Raw genomic sequence first — 17,979 nt, forward strand, 5'->3', positions numbered from 1 at the left:
ATTCAGTGGACAGACGGAATGTCTGGAATTCAATGTCTCCTAGCACTTTGGGGGGGATGTCTCAGTACAAGCCAAACTTGTAGGAATGTACAGGAACAAGGCAATATATGTGAAGACTTATCTCGCTGCCTGGCAGAAAATGGATCCATTATGAGCTTATTGTGCTATTTTTGAAAAGCCAAAATGTTTTAAATTAAAATCTAAAATGACAGAGATTCTTTCCATTACATTACAGTCATTTAGCAGACGCTTTTATCCAAAGCGACTTACAATAAGTGCATTCAACATAGGTAGGGAACGCTAATCACCAGAAGTCTTAAGTGCATTTTCTGCTAAAACAAGCAACCAAGAGTATACCTAGTGCTAAGGTAAAAGTGCAATATATCAGCTACCTACTTTCTTAAACAGATGAGACAAAATAGCAAAATCAAATGAGCAGGAGCTAAAACAAATAATTGTATCGACTAAACAAGATCCAATAAAACAATACAACAATAAAACAAGCGTTCATACAACTAGTTAACAACAAGTAGGCCAGGCATAGAGGAAGGGTAGTGTTTCCTGAAGAGGTGGGTTTTCCCGGTCTAAATGGGTTAATGCATGTGATTCACTCACATTGTTTGACTGAAATGTAAAATAAATGATTTCTATAAAAGTTACTGTAACAGACACAATAAAAACTGCAGGTCCTGTCTCTGTGTTTATCTAGGGATTCCTGGGGGAATTCTGCAGGCTAGAAAACACCATAAAATCCCCCATTTCCAGTGTGGAGGAAGTCATTTAGAACAACTAACTACCTGTTGTTCAGTGACCATAATGTTCTACTAGCATAGCCCATTCCATGCATTCCTGCTGAGGGCACAATGTCCACCGACTCCTTATTGATATCAGCTGACTCACAAAACAACCAAAGAGCAGCCAGCTCACAGCTAAATATATGAACTTCCCCCTCCTCCAGGTATGAGCTGCTGTTCTTATTGAGCAGTGAATGGCTTTTTTTACAGGCTGTCATCTATGAATGAGGAAACTCGTAAAAGTCAATGAATATTTCAGCCGTAGCCTTGTTGTTGTTCTAAGTCACGTCACAGGTTTTACACCATGTGTAAAGGAATGGGTGGATTTAGTTTGTGCAAAGCTTCTTTCCTAATACATCTTTTTAGATGTATTTGGCTATTCAAAAATAGCAGATCTACAAGCTCATAGCGCGGCACCGAGTGCCGCGCTATGAGCTTGTAGATCTGCTATTTTTGAGGGAAAGAAATCGAGAAAATGTGTGCAAATCAAATCTTTGCTTTTGGGGGTCCCTGGAACTAAATATTTTGAGATGGGGAAAACAAATACATATCATTTTGGGGGGTCCTTGACATGAAAAAGTTTGAGAGCCACTGATATTGTAGGAACATAAGTTGTTTTATCAAAACACTGTTAGGATTTAGAAGACATTTGTAGAATCCACCAGAAGCTAAGATTTGACTTAAAAATGTTCGCTTTAAAAAATATATATTCAAAGATTTTCACAAATTTTTATGATTTTCCCCCCAAAAAATAGCAGATCTACAAGCTCATAGCGCTCATAACTCGGTGCCGCGCTATGAGCTTGTAGATCTGCTATTTTGTAATAGGCCAAAGTATAATGGTTATAGCTAAAGAATCTAAAACGACACAGTTGTGTGTTTCCCGGATTGAATGGGTTAAATGTATAAAAAGGTACATATATACAGTACAAGGCACACAAATAGTACTGAGATACTGTATGTACATAAAGCAAAAGGTGACCTTTGTACGGGATCAAAGCCCATTTGCTATGGAGGGCGGACATGGCGTAACATTTAAATTCTAATGAGCTTTATGGTTCTAAACTGAGGTGGAAACTGCACGGCCCTCAAAACCTACTTGATCGACTGATTGAATAAAGTATTAACAAGCACAGGAAAGTACAGTTCAATACAAGGTCTGCTAAGAGGATTTTAAACCCAAGAAAGCACTGTGGCTTGTTTCCATTGGGGTCCATTGTACTCAAAACATTTAATCACAGCTTAAAACGTGCGCGGATAGGCCTTGCGTTAGATCGCATATTTTAATAGCTTTTTCTTTTGTTGAGATCTGACGTTCATAGTGACAGAACACTGTCAAAAAAAAAAAGGAAAAAAAATAGAAGTCGCGCTAGACGAGATTGAAATCTCGAGATTTCAATCTCGTCTAGCACGACTTCTATTTTTTTGGTTGCATAGTGTTCTGTCACTATGAACGTCAGATCTCACAAAACAAAAAAAACTGTCGGTAGCGTTCCACATTTTGGTGGCATAGCAGGAGAACGAATGTAATCCCTTGTTAGAGACACATCTGGGTTGGACGTGATTAGTGGAGCTACCTCTGGTGTTGTGATTGTGGACTTCCTTCATATTTGTGAAGTACTTGGTACAAGTACATGGGTGTCTTTGTGGTGAAGTGTGTCTTGTAGAGCAGAGGTCTTCAACAGGGGGTCCGGGACCCCTAGGGGGTCCTCAGAGTTACTACAGGGGGTCCGCCGAATCTTTGAGTGATTCTTACATTAACCACTTCAACCAAGCATCCCTATTCTGAGGAGAACTTTTGCCAAAAATAGCAGATCTACAAGCGCGCAACGCGAGGCGTTGTGCGCTTATGGCAAATTGGTTTTCTATAGGGGGAAAAAAAGAGTGAAAGTAAAAGGTCAGGTTTACTAAGTATTGTTAAAGAGCATGGTTAAAGTCTATGAAGCTGCCTATGAAATCTATGGAGAAAAAAATATATATATATAATGGGGGTCCCTGCTTTCTCTCTCTCTCTCTCAGCCAAGGGGTCCTTGGCCTGAAAACGTTGAAGACCCCTGTTGTAGACCAATCCCATTGTAAGTTGCTGTACTTAGAATGGGATTGGAATGCACCAGTCCTGTTGCAAACGGCGCTCCACTGCATCAAACCAAATTCCTACATGTCATGATGGCAATAAAGTCTTCTGTTTCCGATTCTACTCTGTCCTCTACCCTGAGCCATCCCACCCTTGCAAACTGAGCAGAGGGGTTAGATGAGTTGCAGATGTTAAGGCCAGCAAGTGGACTCTGTTTGAGTGGACCCAAACTCTGACCTCACATAGAGCGAGGTGGACTGTGGTGACATGATTCATACGGGAAGTTTTTATATTTGATAGGACCAATATGTCTATAGGAGGATCTACATTCACACTAGGCGGAACTAAGGCCCCGTTTAGATGACAACAGTCTCTAGAGAAAAAAATGTATATCTTAGATGTGCCTTTTGTTTAGACCAGGGGTCTTTAACAAGGGGTCCGGGACCCCTAGGGGGTCCTCAGAGTTACAACAGGGGGGGCCGCCAAATCTTTGTGTGATAGGATTTTTTTTTTTACATTAAACACCCTAGCATCCCTTTTCTGAGGAGAACTTTAGCCAAAAATAGCCGATCTACAAGCTCACAACGCCTCGCAGCGCTATAGAGTTATAGGTGTAGAGGGAAAAAAGAGCAGCAAAAGTTTATCTGAAACACAATTTTATACAATATAGAGGGGGTCCCTGCTTCATCTCTCTCTCAGCTAGGGGGTCCATGGCCTGAAAACGTTGAAGACCCCTGCTTTAGAAGGCAACGGCATTTTCAGGGGTTGAAAACGCAAAAAAACAGACCAGACATTTCCCAGGGTGGAAATCTTTGAAAACACTCGGCATGTCACGGCGCCACCTAGCCACCTGGCACGCACACTACAGCGTTTTTCAATCGCTGTTGCGCCTCCGCGTAAACGCAGAATAAAACGTGAGAACGCAACGGCACTTTGTCCTTTTCTGTTCTGATCGTTAGCGTGTATAATCAAGGCCTAAATCTCTTGTTATTGTCTCCACCAGGAGACTATGTTTTCACTTTCCGCCCCCCCCCCCCCCCCCCCCCCGCCCCCTCGGCCAAGCTAACATTGGTCAAGCCTCACGTGACACGTGACAATACGTTGAAAGAGTGTGCTCTGATTGGCTAGTGAGACGCATGACGTATAGCGGCCTATAAATAGATGTGTCACTTCGGAGCGCTGCGGTGCGCGTTCCGAAGTGACATCAGTGCCATCAGCCAAGCTAACATTTAGTGGTTACATGTCGCCTTTCCGACAGACGGATAGGACACTTACACAGACAGGACGGATAGGACACTTACAAACAGGACGGATAGGACACTTACACAGACAGGACGGATAGGACACTTATACACACAGGACGGATAGGACACTTACACAGACGGGACGGGTAGGACACTTACAGACAGGACGGATAGGACACTTACACAGACAGGACGGATAGGACACTTATACACACAGGACGGATAGGACACTTACACAGACAGGACGGATAGGACACTTACACAGACAGGACGGATAGGACACTTATACACACAGGACGGATAGGACACTTATACACACAGGACGGATAGGACACTTATACACACAGGACGGATAGGACACTTACACAGACAGGACGGTGGGGACACTTATACAGACAGGACGGATAGGACACTTATACAGACAGGACGGATAGGACACTTACACAGACAGGACGGATAGGACACTTACACAGACAGGACGGATAGGACACTTACACAGACAGGACGGATAGGACACTTATATAGACAGGACGGATAGGACACTTATACACACAGGACGGATAGGACACTTATACACACAGGACGGATAGGACACTTACACAGACAGGACGGATAGGACACTTACACAGACAGGACGGATAGGACACTTATATAGACAGGACGGATAGGACACTTACACAGACAGGACGGATAGGACACTTACACAGACAGGACGGATAGGACACTTACACAGACAGGACGGATAGGACACTTATACACACAGGACGGATAGGACACTTATACACACAGGACGGATAGGACACTTATACACACAGGACGGATAGGACACTTATACACACAGGACGGATAGGACACTTACACAGACAGAACGGATAGGACACTTACACAGACAGGACGGATAGGACACTTACACAGACAGGACGGATAGGACACTTATACACACAGGACGGATAGGACACTTACACAGACAGGACGGATAGGACACTTACACAGACAGGACGGATAGGACACTTATACACACAGGACGGATAGGACACTTACAAAGACAGGACGGATAGGACACTTATACACACAGGACGGATAGGACACTTACACAGACAGGACGGATAGGACACTTATACACACAGGACGGATAGGACACTTACACAGACAGGACGGTGGGGACACTTATACAGACAGGACGGATAGGACACTTACACAGACAGGACGGATAGGACACTTATACACACAGGACGGATAGGACACTTACAGACAGGACGGATAGGACACTTATACACACAGGACGGATAGGACACTTACACAGACAGGACGGATAGGACACTTACACAGACAGGACGGATAGGACACTTACACAGACAGGACGGATAGGACACTTATACAGACAGGACGGATAGGACACTTACACAGACAGGACGGATAGGACACTTACACAGACAGGACGGATAGGACACTTATACAGACAGGACGGATAGGACACTTACACAGACAGGACGGATAGGACACTTACACAGACAGGACGGATAGGACACTTACACAGACAGGACGGATAGGACACTTACACAGACAGGACGGATAGGACACTTATACAGACAGTGTGTCATGTTACTATGACACAGTAACATGTTCTATTTTTTGTAAGAATTAGAACATTCCCAACATTCCCAACACAAGTCTGCTGGCGGAGACTTGTGCTCCGAGGAGCACATTTTCTAGTTATTCATGCATTCCCCCATGGAGATAGCGTACCTTGGCCTCCAGTTCTTCTTCTCTGTGAGCCAGCTCCTGCTCCAGCTCCAACACCTTCTTCTTCAGCAGGACCATCTTCCCTCGACTGGCCTGATCGCCTCCATCTGCTGCCCCCTGGAGGGAGGGAGGCCACACAACAACAACAGCACATGTTCAACGGAGGTCATAGCAGGGTCCCCACACATTTTTAGCAATGAATTTCCAAAACTTTTCCAAAACTTTTCCAGAATATTTAGCCCAATTTCCAGGCCTATATAACAATCATTCGGCGCAATAATGTGTCTCTTACTCCTATGTAGAATGCCCAAAGATAGGCAGTGTAGCAAAAATAAAGTTTGAGACATACATTAGGCTGCCGTCACACAGCCCGTTCGGCGAAAAACTACTTATGTTACATATTTCATGTAATATTATTCATGTTTATGAAAATGTTTTGTTTTAACAAAATCAATAGCCAAAAACAATGCATAGCCAAATATTTTTCCAGGACCCTTGATAAATTCCAGGACCTTTGATGATGTTTGATCAATTTCAAACCTTTTCCAGTACTGGATTTTTTATTTTTATTTTTCAAAATATTTCCAGGAATTTCATGACCGTGGGGACCCTGTCATAGACACTGTGTGCGTGTGTGTGTGTGTGTGTGTGTGTGTGTGTGTGTGTGTGTGTGTGTGTGTGTGTGTGCGCGCGCGCATATACCTTTCTAGTGCGGGTGGGGGTGTATATTTGTACCTTTCTAGTGTGGGTGGGGGTGTATGTATGAACCTTTCTAGTGTGGGTGTGGGTGTATGTAAGGACCTTTCTAGTGTGGGTGGGGGTGTATGTAAGGACCTTTCTAGTGTGGGTGGGGGTGTCCTGGCCTCCCTGCTGTTTCCTCAGCTCCTCCAGTTGGACGGTGAGGGACGTCACCTTGGCCTTGTTCTGCAGACGGAGCTTGGAGAGCTTGGCATCAGAGCTCTCCTTCTCCACCTATTAGCACACACACACACAGACACAGACACACACACACACACACACACACACACACACACACACACACACACACACACACACACACACACACACACACACACACACACACACACACACACACACACACACACACACACACACACACACACACACACACACACACACACACACACACACACTCACTATTAACTTGTGTGACGACAATAAACAAAGACGTGATTCACAAAAAAAACTCCCCCAACAGCAGTTTGAGTCCAGGTTTTGACGTCAACGACACGTGGTGCAGTTCTCAACAAAACACAAACACGGTTTTATGTCTATAAGTTTCAGCAATGAATGAATGAATGACTTAACTGTCTGTCTGTCTGTCTGTCTGTCTGTCTGTCTGTCTGTCTGTCTGTCGGTCTGTCTGGGCTGTCACGTTTACAAATTTAAGTTGAAGATTAATTGTCGCTCAAATAATCACGATTAACGATTTAATTGTGTGTTTGGAGTTGAACAGTGGAACATATGAAGCATTTTAGGCTTCGTAATAAAATAATACACATGGCAGATATGACAAATAACTGAAATATACAAAGACATTATTTACATATTTGATCATTTTTATACAAAAAAAGCAGAAGTAGCTGATCTATTAATAGATTGAATATTTGATTAGGCAGAAATGTAAAAAACAGTAACAATAACATAATAATACAGTCAAAACACTTTGTCTAAAAGGTAAGTCCATTTCCAGTGGGGTTCCTGGTATTGATATAGATCTATATATTGATCAGCTAGTTTTGCTTTGTTTTAATAATTGAAAATGTGTGAAAATGATCATGACGATTATGCAAAAATAATTGTGCTTATCTCAAATAATTGCACTTAGACGATTATGTGATAATTGTGTCTGTCTGTCTGTCTGTCTGTCTGTCTGTCTGTCTGTCTGTCTGTCTGTCTGATGTATATATCAATTTGGGAGTCCTTGGCACGAAAAAGTTTGAGAACTATACTGATTTAGAAGTATACAATATATAATATCCTTACTTTGAGTCAACGTTGCCTTTTAAATACGTGAACCTGCCAACCAGAAGGTGGCGCTGCAGTGAGCCAGGTGTCCTCACCTTGAACTGGTCATCCTTGGTTCTCAGCGCTGCGTCTCTCTCTCTGATCATCTCCTTCAGCTGAGTCACCAGCAGCTCCGTCTGAGCCAGACGCTCCGCCGCTTCGCTCAGAGCCACCTCACCGCCCACCACCGCCACCGACCCCTGGGGAGAGCCTGGCGCCTGGGGGGGGGGGGGGAGGGGGGAGGTTGGACAGACAGACAGACAGACAGGATGGACAGGAGGGGTCGTGTACGGATAGGGATGACAGGATTAGATTAAATGTCAGATACAGTAAGTTTAACACACATGTGGGCAACTGGCGGCCCGGGGGCCACATGCTAGGGCTTTCACAACTAGACATTTTTACTGGTCGACTAATTTGACCCAGTGGTAGTCGACTAGTCAACATTAAAAAATAAAAATAAAATAAAAAAACGTTTGGATTTGTTTTTGTTTGCCATTGTTTTAATGCCATTACTATTATTATTAGCACTGCGGCGCGTCTTGAGCTTATAGATCGGCTATTTTTTGCTACTCTTGTGTGACATAGAATGGCAAAAAAAGAGTTAAAATACGGAGATAAGAGGTGCAATGTGGCCCTCTGGAGTGAGTGTGGAATTATAGTGGCCCTCTACATCATCAATGTTGCATCACACCTGGTTTAACAGGACGCTGCCAAAGTACTCTGAATTAGACAGGTAACAATCTGGTAACAAGTTGTGTTTGAACAAGTTCAATGTTTCTATGGTTACTATAAAACCCCCAGTAAATACAGTACATGTGCTTTGTCCAGCAGTCAAATGTCCACCTCAACTTCTACAAGAAAGGCTGACATTTTGGATCAGTAATATTACAATGCACATACTGTAGTCATTTGACTATAGGCTCTGTGCATAAGTATAGTTCACTTTTCCAGAAGGTGGAATCATAGGCTACTTCTGCTCTGACCTGGAAAAGGCTGCTTCCTTTTTCAGGTCAGCAGCAGATTTGAACCGAAAACACATGAGAAGATGTCCTGTGTTTCTGGTTCGAATCTTCTGCTGAGCAATGCTATCAAAGCTATATGAAAAACTGACCGGGAACAGGAAATGTAACTGCTACCAATGTTTATGCCACCTTCTGGAAAAGTCAACTACAGTTGTCAGTCTATTGTCTATAGCTACAGAGTTTGCATAAGAGGCGTTTGTCAGTAATACTCCTCCATGTTATGTACAATTCACATTGCAAATAATGGTTTAAACTGTAGCAAACGGACGGGCCAGACCCTAATGGACCTCAGATGTGTCCATGACACAATCGATAAGAACCGCACTAGTGTTGTTTTAATGTTATTCTTTGAGGAAAGCAGCAGACTTGATGTTCTCCACAAAAGGCACACGTTGCTCGTCTGTTGATGAATCCTGCATCTTGAATGAGAGAATGTGAAATGTATGCTCATCCAGACATTTCATTATCTTTCTTTGCTGCCACAGCTTAGATGGTATCGCCATGAGCCCAAAGCCTCTGCTTTGGGGTTGGAAAATCCCTCCTTTTTCCAAAAGTAGAGTTTGATGTCTGCTTGAGTCTATTAACCCATTCAATCCCAGAACGCAAACGTGTCATTTGACATTTATGTGGCTATTAAAAAAAATAGCAGATCTACAAGCTCATAGCACGGCACCATTTTTAACTCCAATGTTTGCTTCTGGGGGTCCCTGGAACAAAATATTTTCATATTTTTCCGTGGCCAAATACATATAATTTTAGGGGTCCTTGACATGGAAAAAGTTGGAGCACCACTGATATAGTAACCAAACAACAAAAATGATATGTATTTGGCCGCAGACCCCCCCCATCTCAAAATATTTAGTTCCAGGGACCCACAGAAGCAAAGATTTTAGTCAAAATGTTTGCTTTAAAATAACATATATTCAAATATTTAAAGATTTTTTAAAAATAATGCAGATCTACAAGCGTGCGCTATGAGCTTGTATATCTGCTATTTTTGAATAGCCAAAGAAATCTTAAAATGACACAGATGCGTTCCCGGTCTTTATGCATTAAGTTATAATTATTTGACCTGCAGTCGGTGCACAGTATGCAGTCCTACTAATCTGTACTATTTGGCCATTTCATGACATTTGTGAAATCAGCACATCGTGCCAACAGTGGTGAGACGGGAGTAACCAGGATACTACAGTGCCTGTACTGTATGTAAACACAGTGAACGAGCCCTTCAGAATGACAAGGACCGACTGAGAACTAGGATCAACTGCCTGCCTGCCCGGGGATCTACTCCAGAGCCAGCAGGCTAAATGGTGGAAAGGCATTCAACATAACAATGTCATGCTAAATTACACTCAGACTATTCATAGCAGATTATTATGTAGAAATGAGTGTGAGCAGAGTAAAGGCCTCTGCAGACAGGTTGTGATTAGTCAATCAGTTTTTACCGCATGCGAAAAGACGCACGAATCGAACTGGGTTCGATTGGGAAAAAAACGCATCGCCGCACGGTAAATTCTGAGCAGGTGTGCATGAGGTCATTGAGAACCATGTGTTCGTTTAAAAAATGATATTGTCAGTTTTTTTCCGTGCACCCAGTCTGCAAATGCCTTAAGTGTGGTTGGAAGGACATGAACTAACTTCAGGGTAGGGATGGGACAATATGAACATTACATAACTATATCACTGTTTGACATGTCTGAGAAACCACTATGTTTAACCACAGGTTTATTTTCTTTTTTTGTATGTGCTGTCATACGTACTACAGTATCTATCTATCTTATCTATCTATCTACATATATATCTATCTATCTATACATCTATCCAAGTATCCATCTATCAAGTGAAACTAGACAAATTGCCTCACGCGCGCACACACACACATGCACATTGCACACACACACGCACACACACACACACACACACACACTTACTCCAGCGCCAGGCCCCCCTTCTTCTCCAGAAAACCACTTCAGCATGGTTTTAATTTAGTCCTAAAAAGAAAAAAACAGACAAAGCACAGACAGAAGGTAAATTAATTTCCCTTTTAAAACATTTCCAGGCTGGAGTTTCACCGTCTGCACCGTCTGAATGGAGTCTGTTCTGCAGTCTCTCAGTATTCCTCACAACGCATTAGCCAAACCAACATCACCACCACACAACAATGTCATTAAAATAATTAAAATTAAAATAACATATATTTTTAAACACATTGGTTGTTGGCCTTTCTGACATACAGACTCTTTTTCAATCAAAACCAGTTAACCCATTAAGGCCTGATGTTCCGATTCTACAAAATGTCTTCTAAATCCAGTTTTTTTTTTTTAAGCGTATGTTGCTATGTCAGTGGTTTTCAAACGTTTTAATGTCAAGGACCCCAAAATGTATATTTATTTGGCCGCGGACCCCTGTCTCAAAATATTTTGCTTCAGGGACCCCCAGAGATTTGAGTTACAAATGTTTGCTTTAAAAATATATGTATTCGAAGATTTGCACACATTTTCTAGATTTTTCAAAAATAGCCAAAGTGTAAAATAATGCTTTTTAGGCTCAAATCTAAAAAAAAAAAAAAGACAAAAATGACACAGATGCGTCCCAGGTCTCAATGGGTTTAAGTGTTTCAGTCAAGTATTAAGTCCTCTCAGATTCCTCATCAAATGTTTGATCTTGTTGCGTCCTCGTTCTACGACCGAGATCCCTCTAAAAGCCGAAGGAGACGAGCTAAAATATTCATGATGAGCATCTTAGAATAGAAGAGAAGCGTCTGTGAAGCACAGCCTATCACAACATCTAGTCCGTTTATCAGACAGAGCCGTCAACGAGGGAGGGATGTACTCCACTGAGATGGAGCAAAATCACTAAAGTGAACATTTTTAACTCTGGGGGGTCCCTGGAACAACATATTTTGAGATGGGGGGTCCACGGCCAAATACATATAATTTTGGGGGGTCCTTGACATGAAAAAGGTTTGAGAACCACTGATATTAGAGCAACATAAGTTTATTAAAAAAATGATAGGATTTAGAAGACATTTGTAGAATCCCCCAGAAGCAAAGATTTGAGTTACAAATGTTAAAAAACAAATGTTGTAAAAAACATGTACATATATATTCAAAGATTCAAAAAATAGCAGATCTACAAGCTCATAAGCGCTTATATGAGCTTGTAGATCTGCAATTATTTTAATAGCCAAAGAAATAAAAAAAAATTACACAGATGCGTTCCCGGACTTAATGGGTTAATAATAATTCAGGGAAGTTACAGTGAGACGGTGCCACATGAGCAGCAGCCATCAGCTGCTGGATGTGTGAGTGAGTGAGAGGTCACGTGACTTACAGTATGATCAGGTCAGACCAGTTCTATTAGACACACAAGAGTCTATGTGTATCTAGCATTATGCCTTCAATCAATGTGTCCTGTGTTTGAGTGGTTCTCAACCTGCCCACATGATTTATTGTTTTATTTGTTTTATTTAACCCATTAAAGTCCTCCTGAGGCGATTCTTTTAAAAAAATCTAAATCCTAACAGTTTTTGGAAAAAAATCTAAAAAAAATTGTTGATTTTTCAAAAATAGCAGATCTACAAGCTCATAGCGCGGCACCGAGTGCCGCGCTATGAGCTTGTATATCTGCTATTTTTGAATAGCCAAAGGAAAAAGTAATAAACAAACCATACTATAAGAACTGGTCAAATTGTCAAATATAATCTAAGAAAACTTGTGGAAAAAAAGCTGATCTACAGCTTGTAGATCAGCTATTTTCACAATATGTATCTGTGGAGTCCCCAGTTAAAAGATGATTATTTTACGGGGTCCCCAGTTCAGATTTTTTTTTTGGGGGGGGGGGGCCACGGCCTGAAAGGGTTGAGAACCACTGGCCTACTAGCCTGGGATCCAGCCTGCTTCGCTACGTTCGGCGGACTTTTTTCTCTCTCTTCGCTTCTCAGTCTGGAATGCGTGGCTTCTGATTGGTCTGTGGTGCGGGGCGGGACAAAAAAAAACAGTGTGATCGTTGTGATTCGTCATTCGTTTGAACAACATCCAATCAGCAACGACGTTGCCTAACGTAACATGTAGTTCCAGTGTAGTTCTGCAAAACGAGTCAATGGGGTGCATTCCAGACTGAGAAGCGAAAAGAGAAAAAAAAGCCGAACGTAGCGAATCAGGCTGGATCCCAGGCTACTGCCCTACCTCACCAACCTGAAAAGACTGACCTCTGTATGATTGTACGTACTGTATGCAACGACCACTATTTTACACATGACAATTTGGCCAATGTTTCATAGCATAGTGTGTCGATTAGGCCTACTGTTGATGCAGTATTTGATCTTTTTTCTTTTTTCTTGAGGTATTAACCCATTAAGACCTGGAATGCATTTTAGATTTCTTTTGCTATTCAAAAATAGCAGATCTACAAGCTCATAGCGCGGCACCGAGTGCCGCGCTATGAGCTTGTAGATCTGCTATTTTTTTTGTCTTTTTTTTTTTTTCTCGAAAAACTGTTAGGATTTAAAAAATGTTTAGAAGCGGCCTCAGGTCTTAATGGGTTAAAAAAAGGTTTTGAAAGTCCTTCATTTGTCACTTCACTATCGTCTGGGGACGATAGTGATAAAAAACAAACAGTAGTCACTACAGTAGTGTGGTGGTGTGTACTTGCAGAAACACATTGTCCTCTCTTTGTAATGTTAGTGTTTTCACTGTTTGTTTTGGTAGACGGGATGTGTTTGGGCGCTCTGTCTACCAAAACAATACAAACAGTGAAAGCACCAAAACACAGCGAGAGGGCAATGTGCTTCTGTTGGTTAAAAAATAAAAAATAAAAGTATAATGTGTATTAGGGCTGGTAACATTCCTCAGAAATGATATTTGAATATTGGTCTTAAAAATTGGCTAATATTCATATACATTCGATTATTATTATTAATATTACTATACTTTTTTATTTTGTTTAAATGTAATTTAAGTTTATTTGACAGGGACAATACAAAAAGCTATGCATCGAGTGCTTGGTTCCAATAAAAAATATATTTTGTTTGTTTTTATAACTTGATACATTGTTTTTTGTATTGTCCCTGTCAACATAAACCAAACAAAATACGTTTTTTTTCTTTTTTCATTCAAATATATTGTTATATTCGAATATGTTTTTCCCCCATATTCGAGGAATATTCGAATATCAAATATTCATTTACTAGCCCTAATGTCTAATGTGTATTGTGTTCATGTTGTTTTTTTATGTCTGACACTGGGCAAGGTTACAGTACTATGCTTTTAATCATCACTGTAAAATAGTGGTTGTTATCAGTGATGACTGTTGGTATAGAGCGAAATGATGGGTCAAAAAATAATAATATATGTTTTGTTATGTAGACATAGAGTAAAGTTACATAACAGGTCTTTTAAATAAACAAATCGATTAGGCGTGGTTTTAGTTAATGACTGCCCTAGTATAAACACAGAGAGATTATAGCATTAGACTGCAGCTGCTGGTTTAATACAGGAATGACATTCCACCTTTCAAAGCACACAGCAACACCCCCGAGTGTTACTGGAGATCTGAGAGTGTAATAGGGTTCAAATTAGCCAGGGGTCCTGGGGGGGGGGAGATGTGTTAATATAGCATCACAATAATTTTAAGTTAACCACTTTAACCTTTAATACTTTGGCTATTCAGATGCAGATCTACAAGCTCATTGTAGATCTGCTATTTTGATTACATGTGTAACTCAAATCTTTGCTTCTGAGGGGGTCCCTGGAATGACATATTTTGAGATGGGGGTCCGCGGCCAAATACATGTCATTCTGGGGGTCCTTGACATACAAAAAGGTTTGAGAACCACTGACTTTAATTAACCCTAGTATCCTTATTCTGGGGGGAACATTTGCTGATAATAGCAGATCTACAAGCTCAGACACAACACGTCATGTGAGCTTATAGATCGGCTATTTTCGGTGTAGATATTTAATGTGTAAAGCGAATACAAAAAGGGCCCGTTAATTGATTCCTGAAGAATTAACTAATAGGCCTACTGTAAGTGGTTGATGATGATTTCGCTGAGATGTTATCTAGACTTTTCACAATAAACACAACAGGGTGCTGACTGTGCCACACACAAGAGCCTACACACACTACACACACACACACACACACACACACACACACACACACACACACACACACACACACACACACACACACACACACACGCCAGGGTTAATGATAGGTGACAGACAGACAGAGCCAGTCTGACACACAGAAACACTGTAGTAGCTGCTAACTTTCTCTCTCTCTCTCACACACACACACACACACACACACACACACACACACACACACACACACACACACACACACACACACACACACACACACACACACAGTGTGTCAGACAGACAGACAGACAGACAGACAGACAGACAGACAGACAGACAGACAGACAGACAGACAGATAGCTGCTAACTTTAACCTGCATAAAGTCACTGGCTGTCAGTGAGCTACAATAACAGCAACCATCACTTTCAAAATAAAACCTTGAGCTAATATCTATCTATTTTTTTTAGAAATAAATGTAAGAATTGTCTGGTATGAAAAGATACACAGTGTTAAATATATTTAACGTAATGAATGATAATGTTGTATTATGGTCTGCTGCTGCATTACACATTAAATATATAACATTAACAGCATGTTTGCTGGTTGCCTTGGACCTAAGACTCTGGTTGATCAGTCTCGATCAAATACATCTACGATAGTCTTCATCTTAGGCTTAGGATCAAAGCCAACTGTTTCCAGGTGATTTATGTAGTTTTGCTGGGGGAAATATAGTTCTTTCCCAGAAGGAATGTCCTTTTTTAGTGTAGCAGTCTCACACTGTGGATCAATCATCTCCACAGATCAACATAGTAAAACTAAACATGTCATCGTCGCTCACAACAACAACAAAACTCTTATTTTGAAGCCCGCCCAAACCGGAAGTCAGACAGCCATGACGCAGGTTGACTTGACGCTGCTCCAAGTTAGCTTAGCTGGTGGCTAACAGCTAGCACTGTGACATAAAGCTGTAGAATACACTGTTATAGTAATATTCATCAATTCAAACGCTCACCTGGTTCTCACACTTCATGAAGGTGTCGCTGTGACTCGTCAAAGTGGCATGTTTAATGTTTAAAATGAGTGTATTATGAAGTGACTCACTCACACACACACACACACTAGGCTTCATTCGGTCGCATTCTGTCAGGCTGACTCTGACTGGCCGTCCAAGCAGGGGTTGCCAGTTTCTTGCAATCTGCTACAGAAACAAGCAACCGGGTCTATGAAAACAAAGCCCAAAAGAAGCGACTGTAGTTAGGTTTGGCCACGTGAACACTTTGAATATGTAATTGTAATATATATAATAATAATAATAATACTAATATGATTTATATACATCGGCTATTTGACAATAGCAGATCTACAAACTCACACTACGCGTTGTCGTCGCATAAATAAAAATACATCTTGAAAAATCTTGAATTTGTTTTAATTGAGGAATATTTTGATATATATCTGCTTGTAGATCTCTTTAAAAAACGAAAAACAATCTTGCAAAATCTTGAAAAATCTTGGGGGAAAAAAGTAATTTGGGATTTGTTTTATATAGATCTGCTTAATGGCCCGCTATTAAAAAAAAACATAATCTTGAATAATCTTCTTTTTTTATGTTTAAACATTTTAACAACAAAAATCGTGTATGGTGGTCCCTGCCACTGGCACAAAACATTTTCAGATGGAAGGTCGGTGGACAAATACATAGGTCTATTAATCTAGGGGTTCTTGCCATGAAAATGTTCGAGAAACTCTGGTTTAAGCAACTTTAGGAAGCAGAAGTCAAATAAGCAACTACACTTTTAAAAACAAGCCCAAAAAAACACTGCAACTACCAATATTTGCAAGCAACTTTACAGAAGAACAAGCCCAAAGTCGCTTATAATAAACAGACATGGCAACCCTGCTGGCCGTCTAGCTGAGACATGCGCAGTTATTTAGAAAAGTGGTTGGGGGCGGGGCGTCCCTCAGTGTCACTGTGAATATTTATCATGCCTCATGAATAATTAACAAGCGGTGGACCAAAGTAGGCTATACAAATACTTAAGTAAATACTCGAGTATTCAAAAGTAGGCCAACAAATTACGAAGTGCATTTTATTTTTTTAATGTCAATGCATTGTTGTATTAGAATTTAGAACATTTACAACATTTCCCCCCAAGAAATGAAAATAGCCGCGTTGTGAGCTTGTAGATCCGCTATTTTCACTGTTTAAACAAATAAATAGGGCTTAAGTGGTTAATTCATAATGTATTTATATATGTTTGGGTCCCAAGTGTCTCTTCCTAAAAATGTAGTGAAGTCAAAAGTGCAATATTTGAAATGAATATTAAATGTATGTAGGCTACTTAGTTACTGTCCACCACGGCTCATTATTAATTAATAATAACAGGCTCTATGCACAGCAGCCATATTATCACTTCCTCACATTAAAGGTCCCTGCATGCTACCAAATGAGGTGGTCTTTTAGGTGATAGAGAGAGAGCTCTCTATGATAGAGAGAGCTCTCTCTATCACCACCGGGTGATAAGGTGATAAGGTGACCACCGAAAATGGTAGCATGCGCCCCCCTTAGTCTAGCACAGTGGTTTCCACGACCCCCATAACTCTGAGAGTGTACAAATGGAACCAAATGGACCCTTACGGGTCCATTTGGTTCCATTTGTACACTCTCAGAGTTACGCACCTGTAAGGGGCCATTTGGAAGCCCACGAGGGTCCTGGACCCCTACTTTAGACCCACTGGTGTAACAGAGTGTTTCCAGTGAGCCAACATGCACAATATCAGCACCCTGACTCTGTTATGACCAGAATGGAACAGAGCCTTCATTAGTATCATTGGTAACAACTGTGAATGTCTTCATAATATGGCTGCTGTGCATAGAGCCTATTATAGACACCACACCACGTAGGTTCATGAGCACCACGATGTACAGATCTTCACAGCGTTATTATGTGTGATATACCAGCGAGTTTGTAAAACCTGAC

At 41.2% G+C, this 17,979-nt stretch overlaps 1 protein-coding gene across 6 annotated transcripts in view; it reads right to left on the bottom strand.

Annotated features, from left to right (window-relative positions):
• LOC311052326 (uncharacterized protein) overlaps window positions 1-16,147 on the bottom strand; it is an 83,375-nt gene extending 67,228 nt beyond the window's left edge. For all 6 annotated transcript variants that reach the window (XM_084067223.1, XM_084067225.1, XM_084067222.1 and 3 more), the window contains exons 1-5: window positions 16,011-16,147; window positions 10,840-10,899; window positions 7,940-8,101; window positions 6,690-6,827; window positions 5,859-5,972 (exon numbers count right to left, since the gene is read on the bottom strand). In XM_084067223.1, coding sequence (XP_083923349.1) covers window positions 5,859-5,972; window positions 6,690-6,827; window positions 7,940-8,101; window positions 10,840-10,884 — 459 coding nt within the window. In that variant the 5' untranslated portion in view covers window positions 10,885-10,899; window positions 16,011-16,147. The remainder of the gene's footprint in view (window positions 1-5,858; window positions 5,973-6,689; window positions 6,828-7,939; window positions 8,102-10,839; window positions 10,900-16,010) is intronic.
• Between the last annotated feature and the right edge of the window lie 1,832 nt (window positions 16,148-17,979).

This window comes from Gymnoscopelus microlampas, assembly GCF_963454915.1.
Source record: "Gymnoscopelus microlampas genome assembly, chromosome: 1".
NCBI classification, from domain to species: domain Eukaryota; kingdom Metazoa; phylum Chordata; class Actinopteri; order Myctophiformes; family Myctophidae; genus Gymnoscopelus; species Gymnoscopelus microlampas.